General features: G+C 38.4%; 1 protein-coding gene across 2 annotated transcripts in view; it reads left to right on the top strand.

Moving 5' to 3' along the window:
• The window catches only part of SCAPER (S-phase cyclin A associated protein in the ER), a 149,483-nt gene that overhangs the window by 48,002 nt on the left and 73,525 nt on the right, over positions 1-27,956 (top strand). For both annotated transcript variants that reach the window (XM_062612238.1, XM_062612239.1), the window contains exons 18-22: positions 2,555-2,636; positions 2,947-3,099; positions 3,953-4,060; positions 17,802-17,938; positions 22,051-22,116. In XM_062612238.1, the coding sequence (XP_062468222.1) occupies positions 2,555-2,636; positions 2,947-3,099; positions 3,953-4,060; positions 17,802-17,938; positions 22,051-22,116 (546 nt within the window). The remainder of the gene's footprint in view (positions 1-2,554; positions 2,637-2,946; positions 3,100-3,952; positions 4,061-17,801; positions 17,939-22,050; positions 22,117-27,956) is intronic.

Raw genomic sequence — 27,956 nt, forward strand, 5'->3', positions numbered from 1 at the left:
CTCATAGCAAGCAAATGGGGGATAATTGTCCCATTGACAGCTTTGCCTTCTGAAGTCTTCTGTGGTTGGAACTTCTCTAAAGGCTCAAGGCATGTAATTATTTGCACTTTTTGTTTTACCAGTTTTAAATGTGATACTTTCTTTATTGCACCCCATTTATGTTTCATTATGACATGTGAAGAACAGCAGTTTCAGTTTGCCTTCTGGTAGCACTTCCTTTCATAGAATCATAGAAGCATAGAATAGTTAGGATTGGAAAGGAACTTCAGATCATCTAGTTCCAGCCCCCTGCCATAGGCAGGGACACTTTCCACTAGACCGTGTTGCTCAAAACCACATCCAGCCTGGCCTTGAACACTGCCAGGAATGGAGCATTTATCACTGCTTTGGGCAACCTGTTCCAGTGCCTCACCAGCCTCACAGTAAAGAACTTCTTCCTTATATCCAACTTGAACTTCCCCTAAGTGTGAACCCATTACCTCTTGTCTTGTCACTATTATCACAGAGGAAGAGGTCACATTTCCTCTATATTTGCTCTTATGGCATTTTATTTTCAAATGCTTTGTACTTGCTATTGCAGTACCATGCTTGATTTTCTTTTCCTTTGTCGGATGCTGATTACACAAGAGAGCTTTGGCCTATTTTGGTGGAACCTTGGGGTATCATTTGGTGTTTTGTTTTGCTGCTTTTTTTTCCCCTGCTGCTAGGATTTGTTTCTTATCCTGAAGATTTAGTACTTGCTGGAATTAGTAGTTTTTGGAATATCTGCTTCAGCTTCAATATAAGCTTTGCCGTGTGCATCTGGTGGTGATTAAAGCATCTGTATGAAAGGAATAGTGTACCTAAAACTGACTTTAAAAGCCCCCCTGCCCTTATGCTTCATTAACTTGATTCCAGCAAGGTTTTAAATGTAATTTCAGAGTATTTTATATTCCAGAGAGTTGAAATCCATAATATGGAAAATTTTGGTCTTGTCAATGGAAATCATAAAACTGTGCAATGTAACCCGATCATATAAAGAGTAATGGCAATGCTCTATCAATCAGAACTCTAGAATTTCGTTTCAAATATTATGAACCCAAACTATGCAGTGGTATTAATTTATTATAGTTTAGAGGATTAAACAAGGACGTGTAAATGCACACTGGAAGAAATAGCTAAAATAAGCTTTGGGTTTGGGTCACGTGTTGTGATTGGTTTGAGCTCATGGTGTGAGTCACGAACACTTAAAAACAAAAACACAGACTGTAGTTCAGTCTTTCTTTATGTACCTCAGGGGAGATAGCACATAAAGTACCTAAGTTTTCTCATCCATCATCTCTTCCTCCTCCCCCCCTCCAGCCCATGAAGATTGGAAGAGTTCACTTATCCCTTCTGAAAGGACAATTGTGTGTAGTGTTTATCATTAGACATACTTCCTCCCCGTCTTCTTTCCTATCTGCCTTTATGTTTTCTGTGGATTTTTGTTTGAAAAGTTACTTTATCCTAGCCTCCTGCTTTTACAGAAATGACTGTTTTTTCTGTCAGTTTTCTGTTTAAAAACCCCCAAGCAAACAGAACTCTGCATAACCCAAACAGCACTGCAGTTTGGCTGATGCTCTTTATGTCAGCTTTTCACTCAGTAACTCTAATTTTAGGATGTCTTTTAAAAAATGGCACTGAATAACTTCTTCGTTGCTGTTTTACTCAAAGCTTTTGCTACTTCTGTTGGCCTTTCACACATGCCTAGTTCTTGGCTTACTGATCGCTATTATCTGCAGGTTTCTGCTTAATGTGGTGATGCTTAGGGAATTCACAGGCTCTTAGTAACATCCAGACGCATGAGAGCTGTGCTTTGGCCCTGTACTGGGGAGGGATGGAGACTTGATAAAAGTGAAGAGCACAACCGGAGTTTGAGGCACGATTCACTTTTTGGAAGAGAGATGGAGGGCAGACAGGTTCAGTGAGCAAAATACATCCTGACTGCAACTATGTAGAAAAGGTGACAGTAACATAAATGCCTTATCTTTTGCTGTACTTTGGTATGTTGAACATTTAGAATTGCAGTATTTTATAGCATCAGTTTATCACTGGACTGTATCATTTGATGTTGGCCAGAGTTTTATCTGCGAGTTTATATATTCAAACTTTCACTGATCAACATCTTTATAAAACAGACTGCCCTCACTGCTGTGTGTTTTTTCCTTGATTTGCCGTTGTTCTCTTCCCCCTTGGTTCACTGACTCTAGCCATTGGCTGAAGAATGCTGACGGTGGCAGGGCATCACATTCATCACTATTCTGTAGTGTTATGTTGACTATCATTGCTCTGGTTAGACTGAGCCAGGTTTTGCTACAAAGGTTCAAGTGTCTACCTTTATAAAATCATCCAAATTGAAGCATCACATTCTCTCTAATTAAGTCGCTTTTTGTTGTCTTTCTCTTCTAGTGAGCCATCTTCAGCTTAATTCTTTTGGGTGCTTGTTCTCCCAATTATGTGTTCTGTTTCACACATAAATGAGTATTATGCATGCTTTACATTACTGCAAGTTTTCCCTATATTATCTTTTGGTTAGAGATCGAGAAGAGAGGTTGGCGGCTCTTACTGCAGCGCAACAAGAAGCCATGGAAGAGCTACAGAAGAAGATTCAACTGAAGGTATAAAAGGATAAAATATGACCTTCTGCTCTGTACTAGAGTATTTCATTAAGAACAAAATCAGGAATGATCAATACAACAAGGTTTAGAGATGGATTTGCTATAAAACAGAATTGGTGCCAATTCATTTTTAAACCGTAGTGTCTGTAGTGGCTTTTAATGCCTTTCAGAAATACAAAATAGTCGATTTAACACAAGCTCATCCTAACTGTAAAATATTTGGTAATTCCTAATATTTCTTTGCACAGTTTAATTCCATTCACTGTAATTCAATGTGATTTCTTTGTTGCTTTGATTATTTTCCATTCAGCATGATGAAAGTATTAGAAGGCACATGGAACAAATTGAACAAAGAAAAGAGAAAGCAGCTGAATTAAGTAGTGGAAGACATGCTAATACTGATTATGCACCAAAACTTACACCATATGAACGAAAAAAACAGTGCTCCTTATGCAATGTGATGGTAAGTTGGGTAGAGGGAAGGAATACTGTCAGAAATACAAGGCCAACTGAAGGCCTGAAGCTACAAGTTATACTTTACTCACAGATGAGAGTATTGCACACCCATTGTGTCCCTGCTCTGCTCTTGTAAAGTGCACCTTATTTTGGATTTTTCTGTCTGTAAATGAGGTGATTTAGGGAAGATTTGAGAGAACTGTAGAGCTGTAAGTGGAATGGAGAGTGTCGACAGTACTTCGTTATTAGCTGTCTCTTCTAAGAAAAGCAGGAATTCAGGAGCATCAAGTTAAGCAAAGCTTTTAACTATCATCAAATGAAGGTAGTTAAACATGAGATTTAAAGTAAAAAAGATGTTTCTTTACATAGCAGGTAGCTGAGCTGTGAATACATTGTTACAAGATCCTGGGTATTTGAGTTTAGTTCAGGGGATGACTGGACAAGTTTCATTGTACTGAAATTTGCTGAAGGTTACTAGATACAGGGAAGCAACATCAAGCTAAAGAAGTTCTTGAACTGAGTTTGGTTGGAGGCTTAAAACTGCTGAATGGGAGAAACAGTGTTTGCTTTGTCTCCTCTTTTATTTTCCTTAGGTATCTTATTTTTTGGTCAGTATTGGAAGCAAAGTACTTTGCCAGGCAGATCTCTAATCTCAACAGGGTATTTCTTCTTGTGTCCATCATTCCACATGTCCCAGGGATGGTGAAGAGGAAGCCACATAGTCACTGAGCAGGAAGCAGGGAGATCTTTTTACTCTGAAGTCCTGCATAATACTGTTATTTATCGATTTATGAATTACTGATGTAATTATTAACATAATTATTGAGGGGAAAATGACTGTTAAGTCATTGTCATTACAGATTTCATCAGAAGTATACCTTTTTAGCCACATTAAAGGGAAAAAACACCAACAAGCTGTGCGAGAGAACAGCAGTATACAAGGACGAGAGCTTTCAGATGAAGAAGTGGTAAGTTTTGTAGTATTTTTTTCTATGTAGTATGTTTTTTTATGTAATTTCCAGTTTTAAATGCCATCCAGCTGAGTAGCTTAAGAAGGTTTTGAAAATCCTTATAAAGGAATTGAACAAGAATGTTTGTGTTAGCATGGGAATAATAGTGCCTTTTTGAATAGAGACTACGAGTGAAAAGGAATGAAAGAAACAGTGCATTCAAATACTTCAGGCAATTGCCATTTAAAACAGATTGTGAATAAAATGTCACATACTGCTTTTTTGTTAATCCAGAGGCATTTTTCATCTCACTTTATCTTTTCATCATAAAAATCTGATGTCTAATTTACTTTTTTGTTGTTGTTCCTTCCTGTTGTTCAAAATGCCCTAGTCCTTTTTAGGTAATCAGATGTGCTGTCCTCTGCTTCGAGGTCACTCACTCATGCTGAAATTTGCAGTGCTGAATTACTCTCGTATGTAAGATTGGAAATGCTCTGCAAGTATAGGCATTGCTAGAAAGAACAGGAATGAGTTTTCCAGTAGCTTCTTCAGAAGAATTGGCACTTTGATTTTTAGGAAAAAATGAGGACATTTTATAGTACTTCAAGAAATGATGCTGTTTTGAAGAAAACGCTTGTGAATGGTGGTCTGATTTAATTTCTTGTTGTTGCTACCTGAATTGAACTACAGTATCAAGTCAAGGCCTTTTCTGTAAGACAAATTCTAACAGTCAGCCATTGAGTTCTGTTTCATACAAAATGCATATGAATGCCCCCTCATTATATCTGTCAGATGTTAGAAAGAAATACTGGGCAAGCTGGTTCTCCAGAGCTGATTCAAGTTTAACTTCACTGTGTTCAGAAATGTTTCCAGCCAAGCTGATTCTAATGACACTGCTCAGTACTTCTGATTTTTTGGCTGTCTCCTTTCCTTTGCATCTGAAAACTAGCGGTAACATCGTTCCTTTTCCTTTTTGAAAAGCTTTGGAAAATGAAATCTCTGAGTTACTGAAATCCACAGAGGAGGTAATCACTGGAAAAATGGGAAAAAAAGTTGGGAGAGATACAGTAGTCTGGAGGAATAAACTGCTGAATTGCAGTTTGCCTCCCCCTTTCTAGCTGTAATAAAAGTATATGAACTTATCTTTTCAGTTTCCTTTTTCCTCTTTGATGGTGCTTACTGGAGTTATGTGGGTTTGGATTTGGGTTTAAGATGCCAGCTCTACCTAATCTCATATATGAGGCTTCACACTGCATTCGTTTTCCTAGAAATAGAACCTGAGAGATTTCCATCAAGTAAATACGAAGGAAAGCATTGAACTGGATTTTCCTTTGTCTGGCTTTTGTACACTATTGACAACATCTAATTTGATAGTTTAACAATTCCAGCTTCCAGAAGAAGAGATCTCGTTAGAACTCCTGCATCTGTGCCCAGCTGGTGAGGAAGTTCCACTAGAGGGCACAGATATCTTGATTTTTGTGCTTAAATCTGGTGTTAGTCAGCAAACCGTTTTGATGTGAACTTAAGACCAAGACTAAGGTTTAAGGTATGGGGTTTCTGGAATGCGTACTTAGTGCAGGAGCAAAAGGAGAGAACAGTTCTAACTGAGTCAACAGCTTGATGCTTACAATAGCAGATTTAAATGTCCTTAATCAGGATGGTATGCAGTATTTGGCATACTGTCAACATACAGTTGCTTCCATTGTTAGATGTTTAATGTATTATTTATAGCTATATTTTCATTAGCCTGAATACACAATTCTGAACTATACTATTGTAGTCTGAAATTTACTTGGCCTGAGGCCATCTCTGCTTTGTTTGTTGTTTGGATTGGGTTATTTTTCCCCCAAAGAGCAGTAATAAGATGCACATGCTGAAGATACGGTAATTGTAAAGTAGAAAAGCAGTTTTATTTACCAGAGGACTCTGCTTTGTGTACCTTGTTTTCGGTGCCAAATGGTGCTTCCCCACCACTGAAGTGTTCAGTAGCTTTAGTTGATTTTGAAATACTTGAGAAAAACTTTCCAATATGTTATATAGAAGTAAAACCATATTCTAGGGAAGCATAATACTCATAGGTACTTACTCATCACTGTTTTCAGTTTTTAAGTCAATGAAGGTATCCATAGTGAGAACACACTTGTACTACTTAAAGTTATTACTTGTCATCTGTGATGTCTTTGGATTATATACATCTTGTCTGTGACCCTTCTGCTTTGACACAGATTTATATCACCTTTGACCTAATAAAATTTCACCTTTAACCCTGTGCACTTGACACCTCCGATAACTTACTCTTGATCTTTGACTCATGTTGTGTTCAGCCTGTTAAGTATAATGGGCAGCTGCCTGGAAAGAAAGCTTTTTAAAAAATTGTAATCTGATCATAGAGTTTCTTTACCATTATTTAAGAAATCACAAAAGGACTTGAAATATTTTTATTTTGACCATAGTGGTATCCCAGAAGGGGAGATTTAAGTATCTATCTCCTTAAGAACTGGAAAACTTGCTTAAGTGATTCTATAATATGTCTTCACACAGTGAGGATTGTTGTTGCTTGCTTTAAGTGTAAGCAAGAAGTTAAAAGCTGTGCAGAATGATCATTGACACCTATTTCTCTGGGCCTTTTGGATGCTGGTGGTTGATTTTGCTAGATATAAAAAGAAATTATTATAATCTAGTTTTTATGCCTTTGCTATATAGGTATATACATGGTATATACATATAGATGCTTATAGCATCTATAGGCTCTGTAATTTTACATTTTCAGATATGAAAGTAGACTTAAGGAGCACTTATCTATTGTTCTGGAATTAAGCATTTACTGTGCTTAATTCCAGAATATATTGTGCAAGAACTGACAGCTAATGTTAGATAATCAGTAAGATGAATTCATTTGTAGATGCCATGTATTTGGTGAAGCTCACATAGAAAATAGTTTTATTATGAGTGAAGATGGTAAAAATGGAAAAGCATGAAGTTGTGTCTGAGGTTGGGTGACAGTTTTGTTTCATCTCAGCTTTTTGGATTTTCTTTGTTTGGGTTTTCTTCATCCAGCTGAAAAGGATGGAGGTTTCTCTTAAAGCAGAAGTCAGTTGATTCTGAAACAGTGGTTATCATGTAGAAGCAAATGAGGTTCTGTTCACATTTTTTACTTGCTTCATTCATGTAGATGGCAGGACCCTTCCAGCAGGGCAGGCTTCAGGCTGGAAGTTGTTTTGCCTGTATTATATTTCTGAAACTTGTAATGCTTTACTTTCATCATCTTCAGTGCAATAACAATGCTCTGTCTACATTTCCTCTCTCTGCTTAAATGTCTTCTTCCATCAAACTTCCAGCTCTTCCTTTTCACGTTGCTGTTTTCTGTGCTGTTGATTTCCTGTCCCCTCTCTTAATAATCATACTCCTTTCAGTGTGCAGCAAAGGATGTAAACAATGTATGCAATTTGGTGCCATTGGCTTCACTGGAATCAAATAGTATGTTGGAAGTTGGGACTAACAGTTTGCTGCATCAAAGCTAGTGTGACACAAAGGGCTTCCGACACAAAGGGAGTCACAGAGAAGGTGCCTGCTGAAAGCCCTAGGGCAACACATAGTGATTTCATAAGGCTGAGGAGTCTGTGCTTGCAGACTGTGCTCCCACCTGTAGTTCCTAGATCATTTATTCATGTTTCTGCCCCTTTACGTTCCCATTTTTCTTTGCCTCTCATGTCTATTCTAGTTTGCTTTGAGAAATGCACCTAACATCAGTAATCCTTGTAGCTTGCTTCCTTTGAACCATTGTCCTATTTCATGTCTGTATCTCCTGTCATTTAAATACAATGGTCTAAAGGCACTTTCAGAGTATAAATCACGTAGTTCCATGCAATCTATTAGTGTTTCTAGTAAGTGAAAAGTACTTCTAAAAACCATTTGAAGTAGATAACATGGCAGGAGTTTGGCTAATTTACATAAGGGGCATGCTAGAATTTGATGTATTCCAAAGCAGGATGGAGGAATATTAATGAACCTTTGTTTGCTTATGTGAAAAACGTGCTCTTTTTTATCAAGGAAGAAAACGGATTCTATTGTCATGATATAAATAAAACAACTTCTTAGAGGTATATTTAGATCAAATGAAAATATAATCCCATGATGGAGCAGAGGTGGTTGTTGTCTGAAGACTGGCAGCATTAAAACTGAGGATTTATAGAAAGACATAGTTGGTTGAGCCCACCCGCATTCCTTTCACAAGCAGCCCAGCTAGCCAAGTGACTAAAGCCTGCTCTGCTGTGGGTTGTCAAGTTGGCCGGCGTTGCAGTGCAAGCCGTTTCTAGCCCAGGTCTGCCTCGATTGCAGCAGGGTCTGATTTACAGTGTGCATAACTGTGCTGGCGAGTTCCCCTGGTAGCAGCACTGCTCCGCTGGCAGGATTCTGCTTTTGCCAGGATGTGGTGAGGGACGGCCTGAGAAAGCAGAGCTGTGCTGCTGCGCGGAAGGTTTATAGCTAGCACAACACACAAGCAGAGTTGATGTTCATGTGAGTTTGAATTTCTGGAAGCTTTTTAGGGGCAAGGGGTTGTTACTGTTAAAGAAATGGAGCTGTTTTCTGGAAGTTGTCTGCTGCTTGCATTATTTCTTATAGAGGAAATTACCGAGGGAAGGAGATGTGGGAATGTTTCCATGTCTGACCTTCGCTCTCTTTCTTCTGTATTTTCAAGGAGCTTTCTTGGCTGGAGACACGGTGATGCCTGGGCTTCTTTTTAATGATTATTTTTAATTCACAGTGTTTTCATTAAAATTATGTATAAAGATTGTTTTATTGCCTCAGCCTCCGCAGTACTGGGAAAAATGCTTTTTGTTTTCCTTTCTGAATCAGAGTGTTTTTAAGTTATCTATTTAGATGAAGAACGGTATCCTACGAGCTCCTTTGGAAACCTGTCTGAAAGCCATGATTAAGCCAAATGGAAAATAATAACACTAAGGATTACCAGTTTTTTTTCATTTCATCCAGTAGAGGAGTTTAAGGTATCCCTGGCTGCTTGGGCAAATTCCCTGTATTCCTTCCAGGCTACCTGTCCTTGCTCCCATCCTCTGTAGGCTTCCTTTTTGGGTCTGTGTTTGTCCAGGAGTTTCTTGTTCGTCCATGCAGGCCTCCTGGCATTTTTGGCTGACTTCCTTTTTTTTGGGATGCGTCACTCCGGAGCTTGGAGGAGGTGAACCCTGAATCTTAACAGCTTTCTTGGGCCCCTCTTCCATCCAAGGCTTTGTCATCCCATGGTACTCTTCCAAGCAGATCGCTGAAGAGGCCCAGATCTGCTCTCCTGAAGTCCAAGTGTGTTTTCAGCCATCTGCATTCTGAGTTTCACTCAGAATAAAATAATGGAAGTCCTTAGCATTCAGTTTAAGCTTTTCTCTTGTGCTTTATTACTCAAGGATCTGGATTAAGGCTTTTCTGTGAGTCTGGTGTTTTGCAGCTAGGAACTCTGTGTGCCTAAAATGCCTTGGTCTTATTCTGGTGTTTATTTGCACTCCAGTCTCGTTTGGACAGTCATGACCATTACAGTACAAGGAGATGGTCTTGCCTTAGCTCTGGTGGCATATAACACTCAGGTAGTTTCTGGGTAATGGAGTGGTGCATATGGTTTGGTCATCTCTTGAATTATATTCCTGTTTCTTTTATCCACAGAGTTACAGAATATGGACTTCATTGTAAATTCATTTTTTTTTCCTGGTGTCTGATCATTACTTTTCCAACAGTAGCCCATTTTTCTTCCCTATTGCTCAGCGTAAGCAATCTGTAAATCACCTACACACAAGAACTCCCCATCCCAGTAAAGGTTTCAGTTGAGTTTGCTTTTTGCTTTACTCAATTTTCTTTTTTTTCCCCTGAGGAAGGGAGGATATCTTTCGGGAGGGGTTGTGTGTTGCTACACATGGAATGGAACAGAATTAGTCCAAGCATCTGTGGTCTGGTTTTGTTTACAGATGTTCAGTATCTGTTGGATACCTGTGGTCCTTTCAGCACAGGAACTTTGGCCTTGTAACGCTGCTGTGAATACATTTGTCCTAGAAGAAGCTGTCATGAATGATCGTGTAATTGTAAAGTTTAATCCATGATGCAGTTTGCAGAAGGTCTCTCAGAACTCTATACATCAGTTCTCGCTTTTAGCACTTTGTGCAGCAATAGCTTCTTACCTGTAATATATTATAAAGTGTTGTTTTTCATGACAAAAAGGTACATGATTAATTGTTTATTGGCTGTGTCTTTAACTGTGATAGATCATTGCCAACAGCTGCACCCTTCTTCCCTTTGGCTTGGATATCCTGAATATTCATAGCCAGTAAGAAAAACTGCTCCTGGCAGGGCCAACTGCACTCTCATTTCCACCTTCCTTGTGCTTGCCCTTGCAGCCAGATGATAATGTCAGTGCCTTCCAGCTTGCTCCTAATCTGAAGAGTGATGCTTACCAAGTCCAGTATGCACAGTTCTCATTCTTTTGGAAGAAACAATTTTCCTTTGCGTTCTTTCCCAAATTTTGGAGTGACAAGTGGGAAAGGGAATGATACTGAGAATCTCCAGAAATATCTGGACTTACTACCCAGGATATTGTTTGCTATTTATCTTTGTGGCAGGCTGTCTTATCATTGAATTTATAGACAAGCAAGGTGACTAAAAGTGCAGTCAGTATTAGCAGTAAAAATAGTATGTAGTTTGGGCATGCTAAAAAGCAGTATTAGTCCCTCATTTGAAAAATTGAATCTTAATTAATGAAAGAAGTGAAGGTAAAACAACTTTTACAATGAAAGGTCAGTCCTCGGTTTTGAATGAATAATGAATGGTTTTTTAATGCTCTACACTCATCCTCTGAATTGCATTTTAGCATAGAAATGTGAATAATTAAAATCTTCATTTTGCTAAAGTAATATTTGAATATCCATTTCTTTATTTCTGTAACCTGATTTTTCACATATGAAGCACTTATAATAACTCTGTTAATGATAATAAGTAAATCCTTTCTTATTCTGGATCTTGTGTGTGGTTTGGAGCAGATCGTCACTTGGAGTATGATAACAGTATTTGATCACAAACATTTGAACTCTTAATGATTAAGCATTAATGATTGTGTTTTGAATCCTCTCCGTATTTTAGAGTGGATCATCACTTGTGGGGTTCTAACAGTGTTTGGTCACAAACGCTTAATCTCTTTATGGTTAAGCATTAATAACTGTCTGCTTTTCAAGCTGTCACTGGTTATAATGTTGAAAAGTGAATTCTGCATTTGATATAACTCATAGTCGGCTTCAGCATCTGTTTTCCATATTAAATATTGTCCTCGGCTGTGAGGGGAAAAAATCAAATACTGAGGAGGTTTGTTGAAACGTAATAAAATCATGAACAAATATTCCTGCGGTAACATGATTTAGAATTGAACCTTAAAAACGTCTTCAGAATTTGGCAAATCCATCCCTAAGTGATTATATGCGAGTAACAAACTGCTATTCCTGACATTGGTAATAAATATTGAAAACAGTTTTTAGTCATTTTCTGCAGTTACAGGATATTGTTCAGTTTGAAACAAGTAAAGATGTTAATCCAAAAGATGTATGTAGGCTGCAGCATAGTTACCTATTGATTTGCTAGAATGTATTCCTTATGTACCTTATGGTTAGACAAAATACTCAGTTTGCTATTAGGGTTTTTTATTAAAACGGTAAATGAATGACAGCAATTATTAGGGGATATAAGCTACTAGGAGTATTTCTTTATAATATTCCTCATGTTTATTATAGGAAGGCAAGGAAAAACAAGTTCCGAAGATCAAATTTAGATAAACAGCTAGAGTGAGATTATTTTTTCAAGTTGCCTGGTCTGCAGAATTGGGTTAGAAAACTTATAAGAATGCCTTTACTTTCCAAATGTGGGGATTCAAGGTTGGAAAGTGTACAAAAATAATAAGAATAACCAGTGTTACGGTATTCTGGCACTTCTGCTTCAGTTCTGGACAGAATCCAGAAATACAGAAGGGGAATGAAAATGAAAAATAATAGAGAAAAACCCCCATAAACTTCACAGATTCCAAGAAGGTCATTTTTGGCTCCGTTTTTTTGGGTCCAGTGGCCGGCAAGGTTTTCCACTTAAATAAATTGGCTAGTTTATACAGAACTGAAACACAGCTAATGAAGCCCATGTTGTGCTCTGTAAAAAACAGACTGAACACTGGAAAGGTCAGGCCTCTGCATGCCTGCTGCTTGTCAGTGGGATTTCACTCCAGGGCTGCTTTGTGGTAGCACAGGACCTTCTGGAGCTTCTAGAAAGCAACAGCAAACACTTGATATACTGGGTGATGATCCTGGCCACCCCGGCCAGCGACTGACTGGCTGCAGACCGGAGGATTTTCAGTCTTCCTTCCCGGGCTGTTACCACTATGGATTAGGAGGAATATTGTGCTTCGTGAGAGCCAGCAAGGAGCAACAGGAGCACAAGAGAACAAAGAATCTTAAGTCAAGACTGCCCTACAGCAACAAATGCCAGGCTGTGATTTTCTTCCCAGCTTGAGCAAATACAGATGCTCTGCTGCAGTATTGTCTTACCTATGCAATCTTGCCACAGGCAGAATCCATGAAAAGTCAACGCTTACTTAAAAAGAAGGGAAAGGGAAATAAGTATTTGTGTTATGCTCACTCCTAATTTTAGAATGAGGAAGTTTTGTTAGAATTCTGTTTGGCATGCTTTCCATCACAATTTAATAAAGTTACTATAAATGTTTGCTGAGTAGGGAAATGAGTAGTAGTGTATATGTAATACAGAGAGCCAAAAGTGTCACAGTCAAAGAGATCCAGGAGGAAAAGAATTGTACAGTTGTGTTCTGATTCGAGAAATACTTACATAGCCAGCATTCCATTTGTCAGGATCACACGTGGATGTTGTTGCTGTGATCAGGACACAAAATGGGGAGAGCTAGAAAGGGTACTAGTCATGTGAATGGGTATTGTATGAAGAGGGTGTCAGGAAATTTATTCTTCAGCTGCTATATTTTATATAGATTACCAAGGTTCATAATCCAGTTTCTGGTGTGTTTTTCCTCATCCGTACTGAAAGGGACAGTACTTACCTGTATAGCATTTCAGCATTTTGTAGTATTTGCTACACTTTTCGTGGAAAAGTTTTGCAAATGTATTTGTTCTGGAGCCTGAAAATTTTCTTTTATTTCAGAGAATATGGATAATAATTCTGTAATCTTTATAATATAAACACGTCATGTAAGAAAAAGGGGTGTCATTCAGTGTGTAGAGAAAAACTTGGTTCTAAGAAGTGCTTAGAACCAAGTTTTGGTTCTTGGTTCTAGAAGTTCTCATCTAAAATTGTGAGCTTCAAGATATGAAACAAACTGGTGAGTGTTTCTGTTTCAGGCAGTTGGGTGGGGATAGGCAATGACCAGTGAGAATGTGACTTCATGGGTGACATTCATAGTTTTAGCTTTTAATGATTTTGGCAACTTGATTTCTCATGTAGTTTGTAGACAAGACCCATCCGTTGCATTTGGAAAGACTCAAGATTCTCAGTTACTAAAAGTCAGAACACTTGGAGGGAGCAGAGAGGGAAAGCAAAGACATTTTTGGTAAATGATCTAACTTCTGTCATGTCTGCTTTGTGGTGGCTGCAGCTTTACGTGTGCATTTACTGTTAGGTTTTTTCACCTTGCTTGGAAATGAAGCATTGAAACTTTTACAGGAAACTTATTTTGGTTGTTTAAAAATCGCATCAGTGTTATGCAGAAATGCTTAGAGGTCTGTATGGCTTTATCAGATAACGTGTCCGTATAGAATGCCATTAAATAGCAAATTGTATGCATTTACCAGGTTACTTTTATGTTTCATAAGCTTTTTCAGCTAGAGACAGTCTCCCTCTGGGAAACAGGTAGTTTGGTGAATGCATCTACTCTAATGCACCACTGAGCCACCACCATGTGAGTATATAGAGAGGATTATGTACAGATGTCCATGAAGAAATCGGCAGTGCCTGTTTCCGTGTTTCGCAGCTGCACATCCCAGCACAGGACAGACTTTGTCGCATGGATTCTGCCAGCTCCCTGAAAGCTGAGACCTTATTTGTGACATAGTCATACTTGATCTCAGCTGTCTAATTTAGAGGATGAGTTACCAAGTGTGAAAAATGAGGGCAGAAATCTGATACTTAATGACTATCGTGGCTGGTTCTGTTTTAATCCTGAGCTACAAAGTACTCTGTTAGGACAAGATCAGCAAAACCATTATAGTATACATAAGTCTTTAAAACAAAGCTGTAGAGAAATTGCACAGATAAAACTGACATTGGTGGTGTGGAAACTGAAACTGCAATGAACATTTTTGGTAGGTGTGAATACGGATCTTAATTACAGAAGCTTTCATTAAAAGAGCCTTTATTAATAATGTCTTGCATTTGTAATGGCCTAAATTGTCCAAAGATGCAGTGGCTCACTAATATCTGAAGCTTTGGGGTCAGAATGTGCTCAACATAGCAAAGAATCAATGTGAAGAAGTGCTCCCTTACATTGTCATAGAGGCAAACCCTGAATTCCTCTATGAAGAGCTTAAATTAGTCTCAGAAATTCTTATTCTATTTAACATATATTTCTATCAAAAATAATAATAAATAAATGCTTTCAGGAAGAAGTGACTGGATTAACCGGTTATTCTGCATTACCTTTATTAGAAAGAAAAAAAACCTGAAATAGAATAGTTTCATTATTGCCTAAGTCAAAACATTCAGAAGACGACAAAAGTTTGCTTTCTACACACTGCCCTGCCTTCACTCACTTTCATACACTTGTGGCATTTACTGTTATGGTACGATAACCTGTGCAGCTCGTGCCCAGCTCAAGCGAGTCATGAATTTGATTATTGAAAGAATTGGACGTACTGTACTTGAGTGTGACTCCGTGGATTTAAACACCTTTGTTTTTTCAGGTAACTGGAAGGAGCTTAATAAAACATGGGAATAAATATTTCTAGCCTGCTCTGAAGCACAGTCTAGCAGCAGCTCTCTTCGGATGTCAGTTGTCATTCGATACTGAGCTATTAGTTGTACTGGTTTTACACCTGAATGGTGTCGATCTGCCCACTGCGATAATCCTACGCTTTGATCTGTACCTTCAAAAAGTGATTGTTTTTGTGACACAAGGTGTTATTACTTTACAAGTAAGGTAGTCTTGCTTTAATGAGCTGCATGTATGAAGTCTGATATTAATCCAGGCTGCCACACGTGAAAGCTGAGAACTCTGAGAAACATCGTTCATGGAGGTGCCTGAGTTCATGTGAACAGAGTGGTTTGTAACCATCCTGCATGCTGTTGACAGGGAGAGCTCTTTCAGCCCTCACAGCGTGATAAATGAGTGTGCTTGTTGAACCCTGTAGTTCTCTTCAAGTCATCTGCTAAGCTATGAATGGCTGGCCAGGGGCACACAAGGCTTTGTCTCACTTCTCACAGGCAGAAGTGTGATACCATGTTTGCTTGTTGCAGTGCAGCAGGAGGACTGCAGGCTGCCTGTGCCTGGATGGAGATGTTCTGCCCCTTCTGTCAGGCCGTGGCCATTTCCAAGTGCAGTGTTAACTGCATTTTGCTCTGCTGTCACATTGAAGGATGTAGGAAATGGTTTGAAGATCTGATGAACCAAAAAACTAATTTCACAGTTTAACAAAGATGTAGAGCTATAGTAATAGTCATTGTTAGTTTTACATGTTACAAGTGCTTCGCCTTAGTCATAAGACATGAGGTAAATGACAGTGGTAAGGTATACTAGTTCAGTTTGGAAAGCAAGTGTGTACCTGTGAAATCCCACTGAAGTAATTGATATATTTTGTTTAATACCTGAGCATCCACACAGGTTAAGTACACTGAAGCTTGGTAGCAAAGCAGGAGCAGTATCAATGCATTCTGAGGAAGTCCTTTCTTTTCTTAGCATGGGAAAACTCAAACCCACCAGTTCCCTGTGTAGTTTCAGCCTTATGAGCAGGTTTCTGTTTTCATAAAGAGAGGTTAAGGGAAAAGCTGTTTTTAAATGGGTGTTGAGGGATACATCTCAAAGGAGACAAAAATGAACTGGGGTTTCTTAACCTGAACTGGGATGCTTTATGTTCTATGCTACTACTGATTGGTTAAGAACTAACTCATCAAGAACTGATTTGCTAGTCTTGTACTACTGAGTCATGCTCAAAGGTGACAGCCTTGTGAGATACCTTAAGATAAGTTCTCCTTTAAGCACATCATGCTGAAATTACAAGGGTAATATTAAAAGGGAGGGGGTAATGCATACAAAATCTGTAAGAATTATGTTACATGTGCAGAGAGCGACGCTCATGGTTTGATCACTTGGACAATACATTGAGGAAAAACTGACTGTACTGGGGGTTATACAGGGCCAGCAGCGTAGCAAAGCTAAAGTCAGAGTTACATTTAGAGTTTGCTTAGGTTATTATGCTTCATTTCTTATGTCTAATACTCAGGATTCATTTTGCATTCATATGATTTAAAATAGAAATTTCAGCTACTATTTTGACCAAATATATGTTGCTGGGTTGGATCATGCAGCAATGCTTTACAAAAACTAAATAGTCATTTTCCAGGAAATTTCACAGAGATTTATTTTGTTTTCAGCAGGCATCATATTTCCCTGAATCAGTGAGAGAAATTATAGTTTGTTTTCTGAAAAACATTGTCTGTACATTTTTTAACACTGCACCTTTTACTTTGAATTGTAAGGATCCTTTACCAAAAAGGAAGGAATAACCACAACTGATCGTGGCAATAATCATTTTCAAGTAGAAATTGTCTTACAAAGCACTGATTACTATAGTTCATCATGTGTCCAGCATGGTTGGTTTGAGGGGTGGGGGACAACACATACAGTTTCTGGATAGTCCACTGGTCATTGGAATTGTTACAGGCACTTACCTGTCTGTTCATGGATGGTGTAGGTCAATCAAAATTGAGAACAGCTTTAGGAGAATAGCTTTGTTGATTATTTGTCTCTAAATGATAAGTATGTAGACCTTGAACTGTATTGGGGTGCTTTGTAAATGTGAAAGTTCTGAGGAAATAGAGAAATTCTTCTTTTTTTTTTAAAAAAAAGCTTGAAACAAAGCATTTATTTACAATCCCGTGCTGTGATCCCCTTCCCTTTTCTTGCATGCCATCATGTCGAAACCAAACTGTTTCATAATTGAAGTGTTTCTTCTGTGGACAGCTGAGGTTTTACCAGTATCTTACCTAAAAGCAAATTGGTTAATGTGAGAGAAGTAATATACCCATCATTAAATGGTACCATTGTAAGTAGTGAATACTTCCAGTGTATTTTAATCAAAAGTTAAGACAGGTTTAGATTTACATGAAGAGTTAAAATCACAAACCAGGGTTAGTTCATTTAATGTAATGAGTTATGTTGGTAGGGCAGGGCATTGCCTTCATATAGCTGTAAACGGCAGCTTGGAGAAGAGAGAGTACATCAGCTTGGAGTTCATAGTTGTTAGGTAATAGTTTCTTGTACATGAGGGACAGTATTCTTTTTCTCTCACTAATTATTCTCCAGAATACCCATTATGTGTTCTCTACAGTGTGAAATAATTTATTTTACATTTACTTTAAAGTTTTTCATCATTTTCTTAACCTTTTGTTAAATACTTACCACTGTTGTTTCCTGGGAAGGTGATCCATACTGTAAGATCACATGCTGTAAGATCACATACAGTTGGATGAAATATCATTTCAATTCTTTCTGCAGGAGCACCTCTCATTAAAAAAGTACATTGTGGATATTGTGATTGAGAGTTCTGTTCCTGTGGAACCATTAAAAGATGGAGAGGAGAAACAAAAGACTAAAAAGAAAGCCAAGAAGCTAAAGGCACGGATGAACTCCAGGTAGTACAAATTTCTGTTCAGTTTATTTTTTCTTTGCATTTGGTTCTAAACTTTACCTCTTGTCCTTTAGTATGAGTGCAGTGGAAAGCTGAAAAAAGTGGAAAATTATTTGCTTTGGGAGTGTCTTGAAAATAACACTGATGAGCCTAATTTATGGCCACTTTCTCTGATTGAGAAAGAAAACTGAATATCGATCTGGAGCCCTTGGTTTCACCTGTTAAGAGCTTTTCTCATAATTGAATGCCAGTGCCCTGCCAAAACTGTAGCCTCTTCTAGCATACAATAGCATGTTTAAATTTGTGTAAACCATGCCTATTTTTCTTTCTAGCTATTGATTTTTAAATGAAGTATCAAAGAAAATCAATAGTAATCAACAAATAGAAGGCAGCCTGCTGTAGTGTCAAATCCCAGGACTAAATTTAATCATTTTTTGTTGCCTGTCACAACAAAAAGAAAGTTAAAAATATCTCAAAATGGAAAGTGAGTTGTCAGACCTGCAATTTGTTATTAGTCTAAAAAGTGACATCTGCAAATCAGTTATGATATGCAGGACATCATTATATTATGAACTGGCAGTGTTGGTCTTTATAGCTGAATAGTCCACAGATGAGGTTAATACTCAACTGAATATTTTAACTTCTTTTTGCCCTTATCTCTAAAAATACTTCTCAGAAGGTAAGAATCATTGTTACTTACATTCTCTGCCTTGTTTTTAAACAAGAGGGGTTACAAATAAGAGAAAAGCACCTGAATGGATTTTTAGAGCTACAGTAAAAGCAGGATATTTTATTAACTCCTAACAGTGCTAATAACAAACACAATACTTTGACAATGTGTTACTGTTTCTGATTGTTCTCCTCTTTGAATGACCAAATCCACTGAGTACCACATTAGAACATGGTGTCAAAACTGGATAACATGTTCTTCCAGTTTCTGATTGCTCGAGAGTTATTCATATTACCTGTTGATTTAATGCAGATACTGGGGCCAACTTTAGTTCTTTCTCAACAGCTGCTTCTGTTGAATTTGGTCAAAGATTTGTCAGACCTAGAAATAGAAGCTCAAATCATAATTTGTTGGCACTGTTAAAACTTTCCAGAACATTTTGAATTCTTATGTGTCAGGCTGCTGGGTGAGTCAGCATATTCGTCATCAAGAATTGTAATTAAAACAGCAATAAAGGGGCATCGTTTTACAAAGGTGATAACATTGTTGAAAAATACAGTGAAAGTTTCAAAATCTAAGGGGACTTGACATTCATGTTCATTAAGCTTGGGTTTAGTTTTAACGGGTGACTAAACTTTCAATGGCATTACTGTCCTAGAAGAGAACTGAGAGTTAAATCGCAGATTTCACCCTGAGTTTTCTAATGTTAACACTAAAGACTTACTAATAAAAGTGTGCAGTAGCAGTATGAAGCAAAGGTTCTCCCATGGAATTGCAAACAAAAAATGGATGGGGGGTTGGTGGAATCCATTTTGCAAATTAACTTTAGCCGTGCAAGTCTTGCCAGTCTTCTACAGTTACTAAAATTGACACTTGAGTAACAGTAATAGCCCCGTGCCTGGATCCTGCAGGTAAGCTTGGTTTTCATGTTCAGAAAATGAAAGGGGATTATCTTAAGTTGTGTGGCTAAAGCAATTAAAGCAATAACCTCAGAGTTACAATATGAAATACTAAATAAAGTAATTTAAGTAATATCTGCTGTGTTTCTGCCCAGCAACTTAGACAGTACTACCACCAGATGGTGGGGAGTTTACTGCTCAAAATCCATTCAGAACTTAGGTGGAATATATGGTTACAGTACTTTATTTGGGATGATTTGAACGTGAAGAGTATTTGATGTTGATTAGTCACAGAGTTTCACAGGTGTAAACATATTATCTGCAAACCATGGTTTAGTACGTGCTTGCAACTATTCCTCTTCTCTAGAAAAAGCAATAGTTATAACAAACTCCTTTATACCTCGAGCCCTGAAATGATACATTCATTTTGGTTTCTAGGAAGGTGTGAAACTTGAAAAAAGCATAACTGCATCCAGATAGGTTCTTGTTGCACTCCTGAGTTTCTAGATCTTAAATCACTATTACAGTATCAAAGCAGTGAAGGGCAAAGGTGAATGAGGGGACAAATTGTGATCAATGGGTTATTAGATACATTGAGAAGTTTTGTTAGTCTTCTTAATTATATTTATAACCCTTAGCCATTAAACTGGTGCTATAGTAATGACTGATATATAGCTAAGTAAATTATCTCGGGCTAACCTGGATGTGCTGCTAGCAGAAGAATACTTTGGTGCCCATGTGGCAAAAGGAGGCTTGATGAAAGCTTACCTCAAGCAATAGAGGGGTAGTTACCAGCTAGGAAGTGTATACACTTGAGATGTGCTGTGCAATGAATTTATAGCACTCCAGTCATGTTCATTTAATAACAGATATTTTAGGTGATTATTCATGTTTGACTGACTTGTCTGTACAAAACTTAAAGCTGAAATGTGTTGTTTCTGGCTAAAAGGCAGGAAAGAAGGCACAAGGTTAATAAAGAAATCTCACCTTCATGTTTAATACTAAATTCAGTTGTGATTAATAGCTTTATTAATGATCCACAAATCAGAGCTAGTGGTAATGTAACAATATTTGCATGTAGCGTAAGTTGTATAGGTTAAGCAAGCCAAAGGGAAATGTGAATAGCTTTGGATAACTTGATCCACTTGGGTGAACAGAAAATACAAAGAATCATTTAGTATGTGTATCTGAGAGAAACAGTAGGATTTAAGTCATTAAACTGTTTTCTTTGCAGCGCAGCAATGAACATGTTTTTCACTGGAAGCCATTGTCACAATCTTATTTTTGAAGAAACAAATTGGACATTGGTAGAGTTGACAAGAATGTCAGCTGACAGCAGTTAATATGCAAAATACCTTGATCATTAATAGCAGACACCATTTTTATGCATGACAGTTTCCTTGGGGCAGCCTTATCTTCTACTTGTGTCCTGAAGGGGTTTGGCACTTTGCTCTTGAACTTGTTACTGGTGCTCTTGGTCTTAGAGACATAGGGATCCTGAGCCTTATCACTGATGTAGCCCAGTGTGCCAGTTCAGTGTTCTTCAGGTGTGTGTACAGGCTTTTGTGTAGAATATTCCAAGCCATGAAGGATGTTGTCCCTTGCTCATCTGAGAACACAACCTCAAGAGGCTTGAGCAGCGGATCTCCCCGAAGTCCCCAGAGGTGGGGTTTGCATCTGAGAAGTCTTTGTTTCAGAATCATAATGGAAAGAGCAATTTTAATGGATCAAATGTTTTAAACAGTTAAATGCTTTTAGTGCCTGCTGGATGCTGCTTCATCACAGGGCTCTGTCTCTGAGAACTGATTGTTTCTGCATCAGTGTAGTGTCTGGATTCATTTTCCTTTGTGTGTGTATGTTGTTAAAGAAAGGTTATGGTGTTACCACTGTGAATCCTGGTTTGGTGGATGAGCTGGTCGTGATTTTCACCTGTTGGCACAGGCTGGCTGGAATCAAACCAGGCAGTGATAAAAGGCCTGTCTCCCTCTTCCTGCTTTTTGGCATAAGGCCAGTGTAAATAATACTTTTAGGGGGCTAAATTGTTCTGTGTTTCTGTTTCCAGCAGTAAAACAGTCATTCCTGGAGGTATTGTGCTGTATGCCTAGCAAGGTTCTTTATGTTACCGTACAATCATTAGTTACATTAAAATGCTCCTGTACCTGTAAATATAACGAATTATTTATATATTAATTATAATATCTGTGATGCATAATTTCTGTTCTGAACTGAATATCTAAATGTGGTAATTTTATAATCAGCAGTAGCTTACTTCAGTTGTTTATATCACTTGTAGCATTTTCTGCCATTTGGGAAGTCAACTTAAATGCAGCATTTGTGTACTGATGTTATTCTGAAATAATAGTATTAGCCATAAATCATTAATGGCCAATAGTTAAGCATCGGTATGGATTACGACAGGGCAGAATTGACAGAAATGCTGTGTGTTAGTATGAAATTAGAAAACCCCAAAGGTTAGAATTATCTCTCTGGTACAAATACTGTGCTCTTTAGACAATAGTCAATAATAACGCATGTTTTTTCCTCCAGGGCGAAGGAATATGAGAGTTTGATGGAAGCAAAAAATGCTGTCTCTGATTCCCCATTTAAAGCCAAGTAAGCATTTAACTTTATAGATCTTAGGCATAGCCATTTTTCTCCTGTCTGTAGCAGAAGTGCGTCTGAAATTTCCAGTGGAGCAGGTGTGGTAAGGTTCCTACTCAATGCAGGGCATACTCCTGTCTCGAATTACAGCGAAGTTCCTAATACAAAAGGTCAGACCTCACAAATGCAGTTTTTTCTGTAGACACTGTATATCTTTAACCGTGTGAGATGCAATAGTTAAGAAACCATGCGCTTTTCCTTTTCTTACCTGGAAACTAGCAGGTGTCAGCTTTGTACCTGCAAGACTGATGGTGAAAATTTGGCACTGGAATTTGGGGACTGATAATCTTTGTTTGGCCTCCAGTTAGTCAGAAACAAAGGTTCATATGGTGAAAGCGCAGATACTTTAATGCACAGATGTGTTAATCTGCCACTGAGTTTTTTAGAGAACAGGCCATTTTATTGTCTAGGATAAGGCACAGATGAAAACTATTGCATTGTAATATTAAAACAAGACCTATTATTACTGAAAAATTCCTCTTTCCCAGTTTGAAAATCGCTTATCTGATTGCATTCTGATTCCATTAGACCTGTTTGGCAAAAGATGCAGATATTTGGATTCCCAAAAAGCTTTAGATAAGGTCTATCACCAGCGATTTTGAAAGAGACTGTATAGCTGTAGTGTAAGTGGAAACCAGTTAAAAAACTGAAAAGAAGCGGAGTGTATGATCTGTCCTTGCGGAATGGGGAGTTACCTGTTGATTTCTGCATTCATGCGATGTTCAGCATACTCACAAGTTACTTGGAAGAAGAGGGCAAGCAGTGAGGTAACACAGTTTGATGATGATGCAGAGATATTCAGGATAGTAGAGGCAAGAGCTGATACTGAATAATAATTTTGAAGGGAGTGACTCAGCAGTAGCATGGCAAGCAGGTGAAATCCACTGTTATTAAGGGCTATGCAATGGACAGGGAGGGCATAACTCAAATGTATCTTTGCATACAAAGCATGGGCTTTGAACTTGCAGAAGTGATAGGTACTTCCAAGACAATACAGTTCAGTACTTCCAGCAGTTCAAGGATATCCATTCTTTAAATTCTTCAGAAAGGAGCAAAAACAGAACAAAGGATGTCTTTATGCCTGGGTCATTATGTCTTTTAAACACTGTGTGCAGTTCTGGTTCTTGGTCTCATAAAGGATATGCTAGAATTGTTAAAGGTTCAGAGAAGGCAGGAAAGGAAATTGGTAATGATTTCTAATATAACCTCCATATCAGGGATTAAGTAAACTAATACTTCTCATGCTGGAGAAAAATGTGATAATGGGAGGATATGCTACAGAGATCTGTGAGGTCATAAATGACATGGAAAAGATGGATGTTGATTGTTTGCTGTCCCTCCAGGTACCAGAATGAGAGAGCACAGAATGAACATGGACACAGGTTCAAAAGAAACCAGGCAGTGGTTCTTAATGCAGTACACAGTGAGATGTATGGAACTCACTGACCAAAACCACACAGATGCTAACAGTTCACCGGCAGTTCTAGGAAACTGCATCCAGCCCAAGAGATTCCTAAGGTGAAAATGGGCAAAGAAACAGATTAGTAAAGAGGATTATGCTTGCCCTGTTCCTAATTTTCCTGAGACATCCATTTATAGTCTGCTGTTCAACGGGATGGTAGGCAGATGGTTCGCCTTCCTTGTGCTCATGAAGTCTGTAGCAGGTCAGTCAAGAAGCTGTGTCTCAACAGTTGGATTCAGAAACCTTTATTCTAAAATTATGGTGACTTCTAGAGGAGGGTATTTGTCTTCAGACGGAGGTAATAACTTGTACCAGATCTGTATGTTTTGTGGCTGCTCCCATCACTCATAAATCGCTGATATAATTGAGAGCATTTTTTAGAAGTTGCTGTTGAATTAAGATGTTCAGGTCCTTGCTGTTCACCCTCCTTGGTTGTGATACAGTGTCTTTCACATGGGCTTTTCAATGGCTTGAAAAACTGCTTCTGAATCTTCGTCTGTATTTTAAAATAAGAATCCATCATTGCGGTTTGACATGGGAGGGTGAAACCTCTCCACCAGATGGCACACCTGCATAAACACGCTGCGGAGAAGGTTCTGTCCTTGGCTTCATTTCTCACTTCAATTTTCAAGATTAATTTCATGGCAGATTCAGACTCCTGGATTTGTAGCTTCTGTTTTTTGCTTTTCTTTGCTACCGGAGTATAAAAAATTAGCGTCTAGTTGTCAGAAATTAGAAATGTGTGTGTTTGAGTGACTCTGACCCACTGCTAAGTTGTAGTGCTTCCACTTTAGTTTCTTTTTGACTTTTGGTACTCAGTGATGTGGTCACTCGTGTTTCAGTGCAGTACAGCAGAAACGCAGATTCATTTCTTTTTATTCTTTTAATTATTATTTTTTTTAATCCCTTGACTGATCCTGAATTCAAAGCTTTCATTTCCTCTTACTTAACAAAATGCTTTCAGGCAGAATCTTCTGGTTTATCTGCTGTCCTGTTTTCCTCATTATTGCCTCTGTTAGGGCAGTATCCTTTCAGATGTGAACTAATGTGATGGCCATTGTGTAGCTCACTTTCATCACAGATCTGGGAGATGTCTTTGGCAGTCATCATGTAGAACCCTGGTGCTTACATCTGAGTTTTCAAAACATAGTCAGGTATCACAGTTACTGTTATTTCCAGAATTACACACCTTTTTACCTGCCATGCGGGCTCAAAAGGGAAGGAGGTCAGGGAAGGGAAGCCTTGTCTCTTTCTGTAAGGGAAAGGATGGGAGGGCAAGATACTTCATTAGGCAAGAGTTTTAGCCCAGACCAGATCTGTTTACATCGAAAACTGCATTCCTAACACAGGAAAAATTAATAGAACACCATTTTAACAGCACTGCATACAGGATCCTGCTTAACCAGGAACAGCAGGAAGAAGAATCAGCTGAAAAAAACAAACAGTAGTAGATCTCCACTAAAATACTGTTATGCTGAGAAGCTATGAAAATTGACTGTTGCCTTTTTAGGCACAACACAGTGTACTGTACTGTGGGCTAATACTGAGTATTGCTGTACATTGCTAACCAAGAGAGCAAACCATTGCTAGTACTGGGAATCTGGAAAGCTCTCAGGAGCTGTAAAGTTATTGGGAAAAGTCATATCACAGAAGGAAGGGGTTAAAAACTGAGAGTGTGAAATGTGTTCTCTGTGTCAAAACAAACAGAAGTCCTTTCTGTTTATCTTGAAGAAGGAGTTCAGATTGGAATGGAAGGCTACTAACAAATACAAAATACTTTTTAACTTAGTGCTCTGTGGAATTCAAAAATGAAAAGTTTTTGGGTTTGTTCTTGGGTTTGGTTTTTTTTCTCCCATTTAAAATGTGACACAATTGGTAGGCTTATTTATTTGCTTAACACAAGCAAATGTATCTTAGAATGAAATAGTTAATGGCTTTGTTTTATGCCTCCTTGCTTATGCCACATTTCTTTACTCGCTCCTCTCTCCACCGCCTAAGTGTGTCTTCTAAACAACTAAAACCATTTATGGAATGCAATTTCTTATCTGATTTCGGTAGTCATGTTGTCAGTTGTTACAGAAGAAAGACAGAACCCAGAATTAGTCTTTGGCAGGTAAAAAGCCTTTTTAGATCACCTTTAAGATTAAGCCACCATAGTATTATGAGACCACTGGTTTCCTGCTGCAGCTGATAGATTGTTTCAGTAGTTCTTATTATTTTAAGGTTTGAAGATTTATAAAACCTTTTGCACTAAGGAAGCACTGATCCAAGAGCTTTCCAAGCTTTACATTGGTAATACACTAATAGAAATAAGCAGACAGTGTTTATCCTGCTTTGATAGACGTGGTATGCGTACCCTTTTCAGTTTCAGAGTGCTGCATCTGATTTCTGAGTGGGATTGTAAGCAGCTCAAAGTAGTTCTTTTTTAAAACCAAGAGTTTCAGATGATGTCTGGAACAGTTTTCTTTCTTTTTAGTATCTGTTAAATTGTGTCCCCTAAGGGCAGAATAATTCCAAATACTGCCTTATTTGATAGGTGTTTCAGTCTCTGAACTATTTCATGTGGCAAGAGGGACTTCCAAGGAAAAGGGCCAGGGACATTCTCACCTGGTAGCAGCAGTTGTTCCTGGCCTCTGTCCACTCTTCATCCACTGGTTGGTTACTGGTAGCACTTAGGTAATTTGTTAAATGCTGGTGGACTCTCAATGGGTTTGTACTATTAATCAGCATTCTCTAGGGACTGATCTTGGGGTCATTATTTAGTGTCCAGTCTGTTAAGTTGGCCTGTCAAAAGGTGTGTTGGTGATCACTCTTCTTGTTTGCATTAGAGCATTTTTAAAAGGGAAGGAAAATGTTTTCACAAAGGTAGAGTGTAATTTACATCTGCGTAGTATCTTCTTATCCAAAGGTCATAGATTCAGTGTTAAAGTAATCTGCAGGAGGCAAAGTGTAGTTGTCATCCTTTAATACAAGCAGGGAAACTACGGGAATAAATTAAACCCCAGTCTAAAACCTTAGCCAGTATCCCCTTATGCAATAAGGAATTGGGGTTTTTTTTTGCATCTGTGTGTATTTTTTTTTTTTACTTACTCTTTCTTTAAACTATGTAAAGGGATATCAGCTAGGAAATAGGAACCACTGCTATCCTGAAAAAGGACTGCAGCGCAAGAAGAGGAGAGTTAGGAAATGAAAAATTATATCCTGTAAGAGTCTACTGGAGAGAAGATGGGAATGTGGTGTGGGGTTTGTTCTTGCAGAGCCTCAACGCTAACTGCATTTAACAGTACAGCTTTTTCTTATTTTCCCTATGGTGTATCAGTGCCTTTCCAAGATAAACTTAACCTTGTCGGGTTTTTTTTGGTGTAGTAGGCTAGGGTCCAGCTAGGCCAGTTATAAGATACTGTACCAAAATACTGATAACTGGAAAAAAATCTGAAGCTGGAAGTATTTGTGCAAAATTCAGTTTCCGAACAGCTGTGTGAACTACAGGAGAGCTGGAGTGTAAGTAAAAGAAAACTTAGTTAAACTTCATAAAGATGAAGCAGTGCTTCACGGTTGGGTGAACAGTAGGTTTTGTCTGCAGAGAATTGCAGATATAGGAATTCAGTTAAATAAATGCAGAATTTGTCATCATTTTTCAACCAGTTTCCATTTCCCAAGCTAAAGAAGGTGTGTGAAGCTGCAGATGGACATGTTTAATGTCTAGCAGTGTCTGGGACTGTGTCAAGATGCAGAATGGTGTTTTCCATTGCGTGGCTAGAGCAAGGGGAGTGTGCCACGTGTGCCACTGGCTACGTTTGTTTGGCTGTGGGGAGTCAGGCAGTAGGGAATGCTGTGGGAGCTGCACGTTGCGTTAAGGGGATACAGCATAACTCCGGTTCGGGCTGGGCAGGAACTGCCACAGACTTCCCCAGTTCTCCCCAGGCACAGGCTGCATAGGGAAGAATCGGGACTGTGTGTCCAGCTGGCATCTGGCCGCCCTCGGCAGGAACGTGCAGGAGGAGAAACCGCTCCTTCCGTACAGGAGCTGCCCAGAATCCAGCACTCTGCCCAGTCGGACTAATCCTTCCTTCCATACATTCACTGTACAGCCAAGAAATCATGGATTTTAATGTGGGAGTGCTGAAATACATTGATGTTCCTATTTCAGGCTTTTTTTTCTGGAGATGAAATGTGGGCTATAAATATGAACAGATCTTTTTCCCTTAGTCTATAAAATATATTGAACCACCTAAAAATATTTAGCTCACATGAAAAAGAGAACCTTACTTCAAACAATACTTTGTTTTAATTTTGTCTATATATTTGCTGTATAAACCTTTAATATGAA

The sequence above is a fragment of the Pezoporus occidentalis genome, unplaced genomic scaffold, assembly GCF_034315485.1.
Source record: "Pezoporus occidentalis ecotype Australia unplaced genomic scaffold, CSIRO_AGI_Poc_V1 ctg159, whole genome shotgun sequence".
Classification (NCBI taxonomy): domain Eukaryota; kingdom Metazoa; phylum Chordata; class Aves; order Psittaciformes; family Psittacidae; genus Pezoporus; species Pezoporus occidentalis.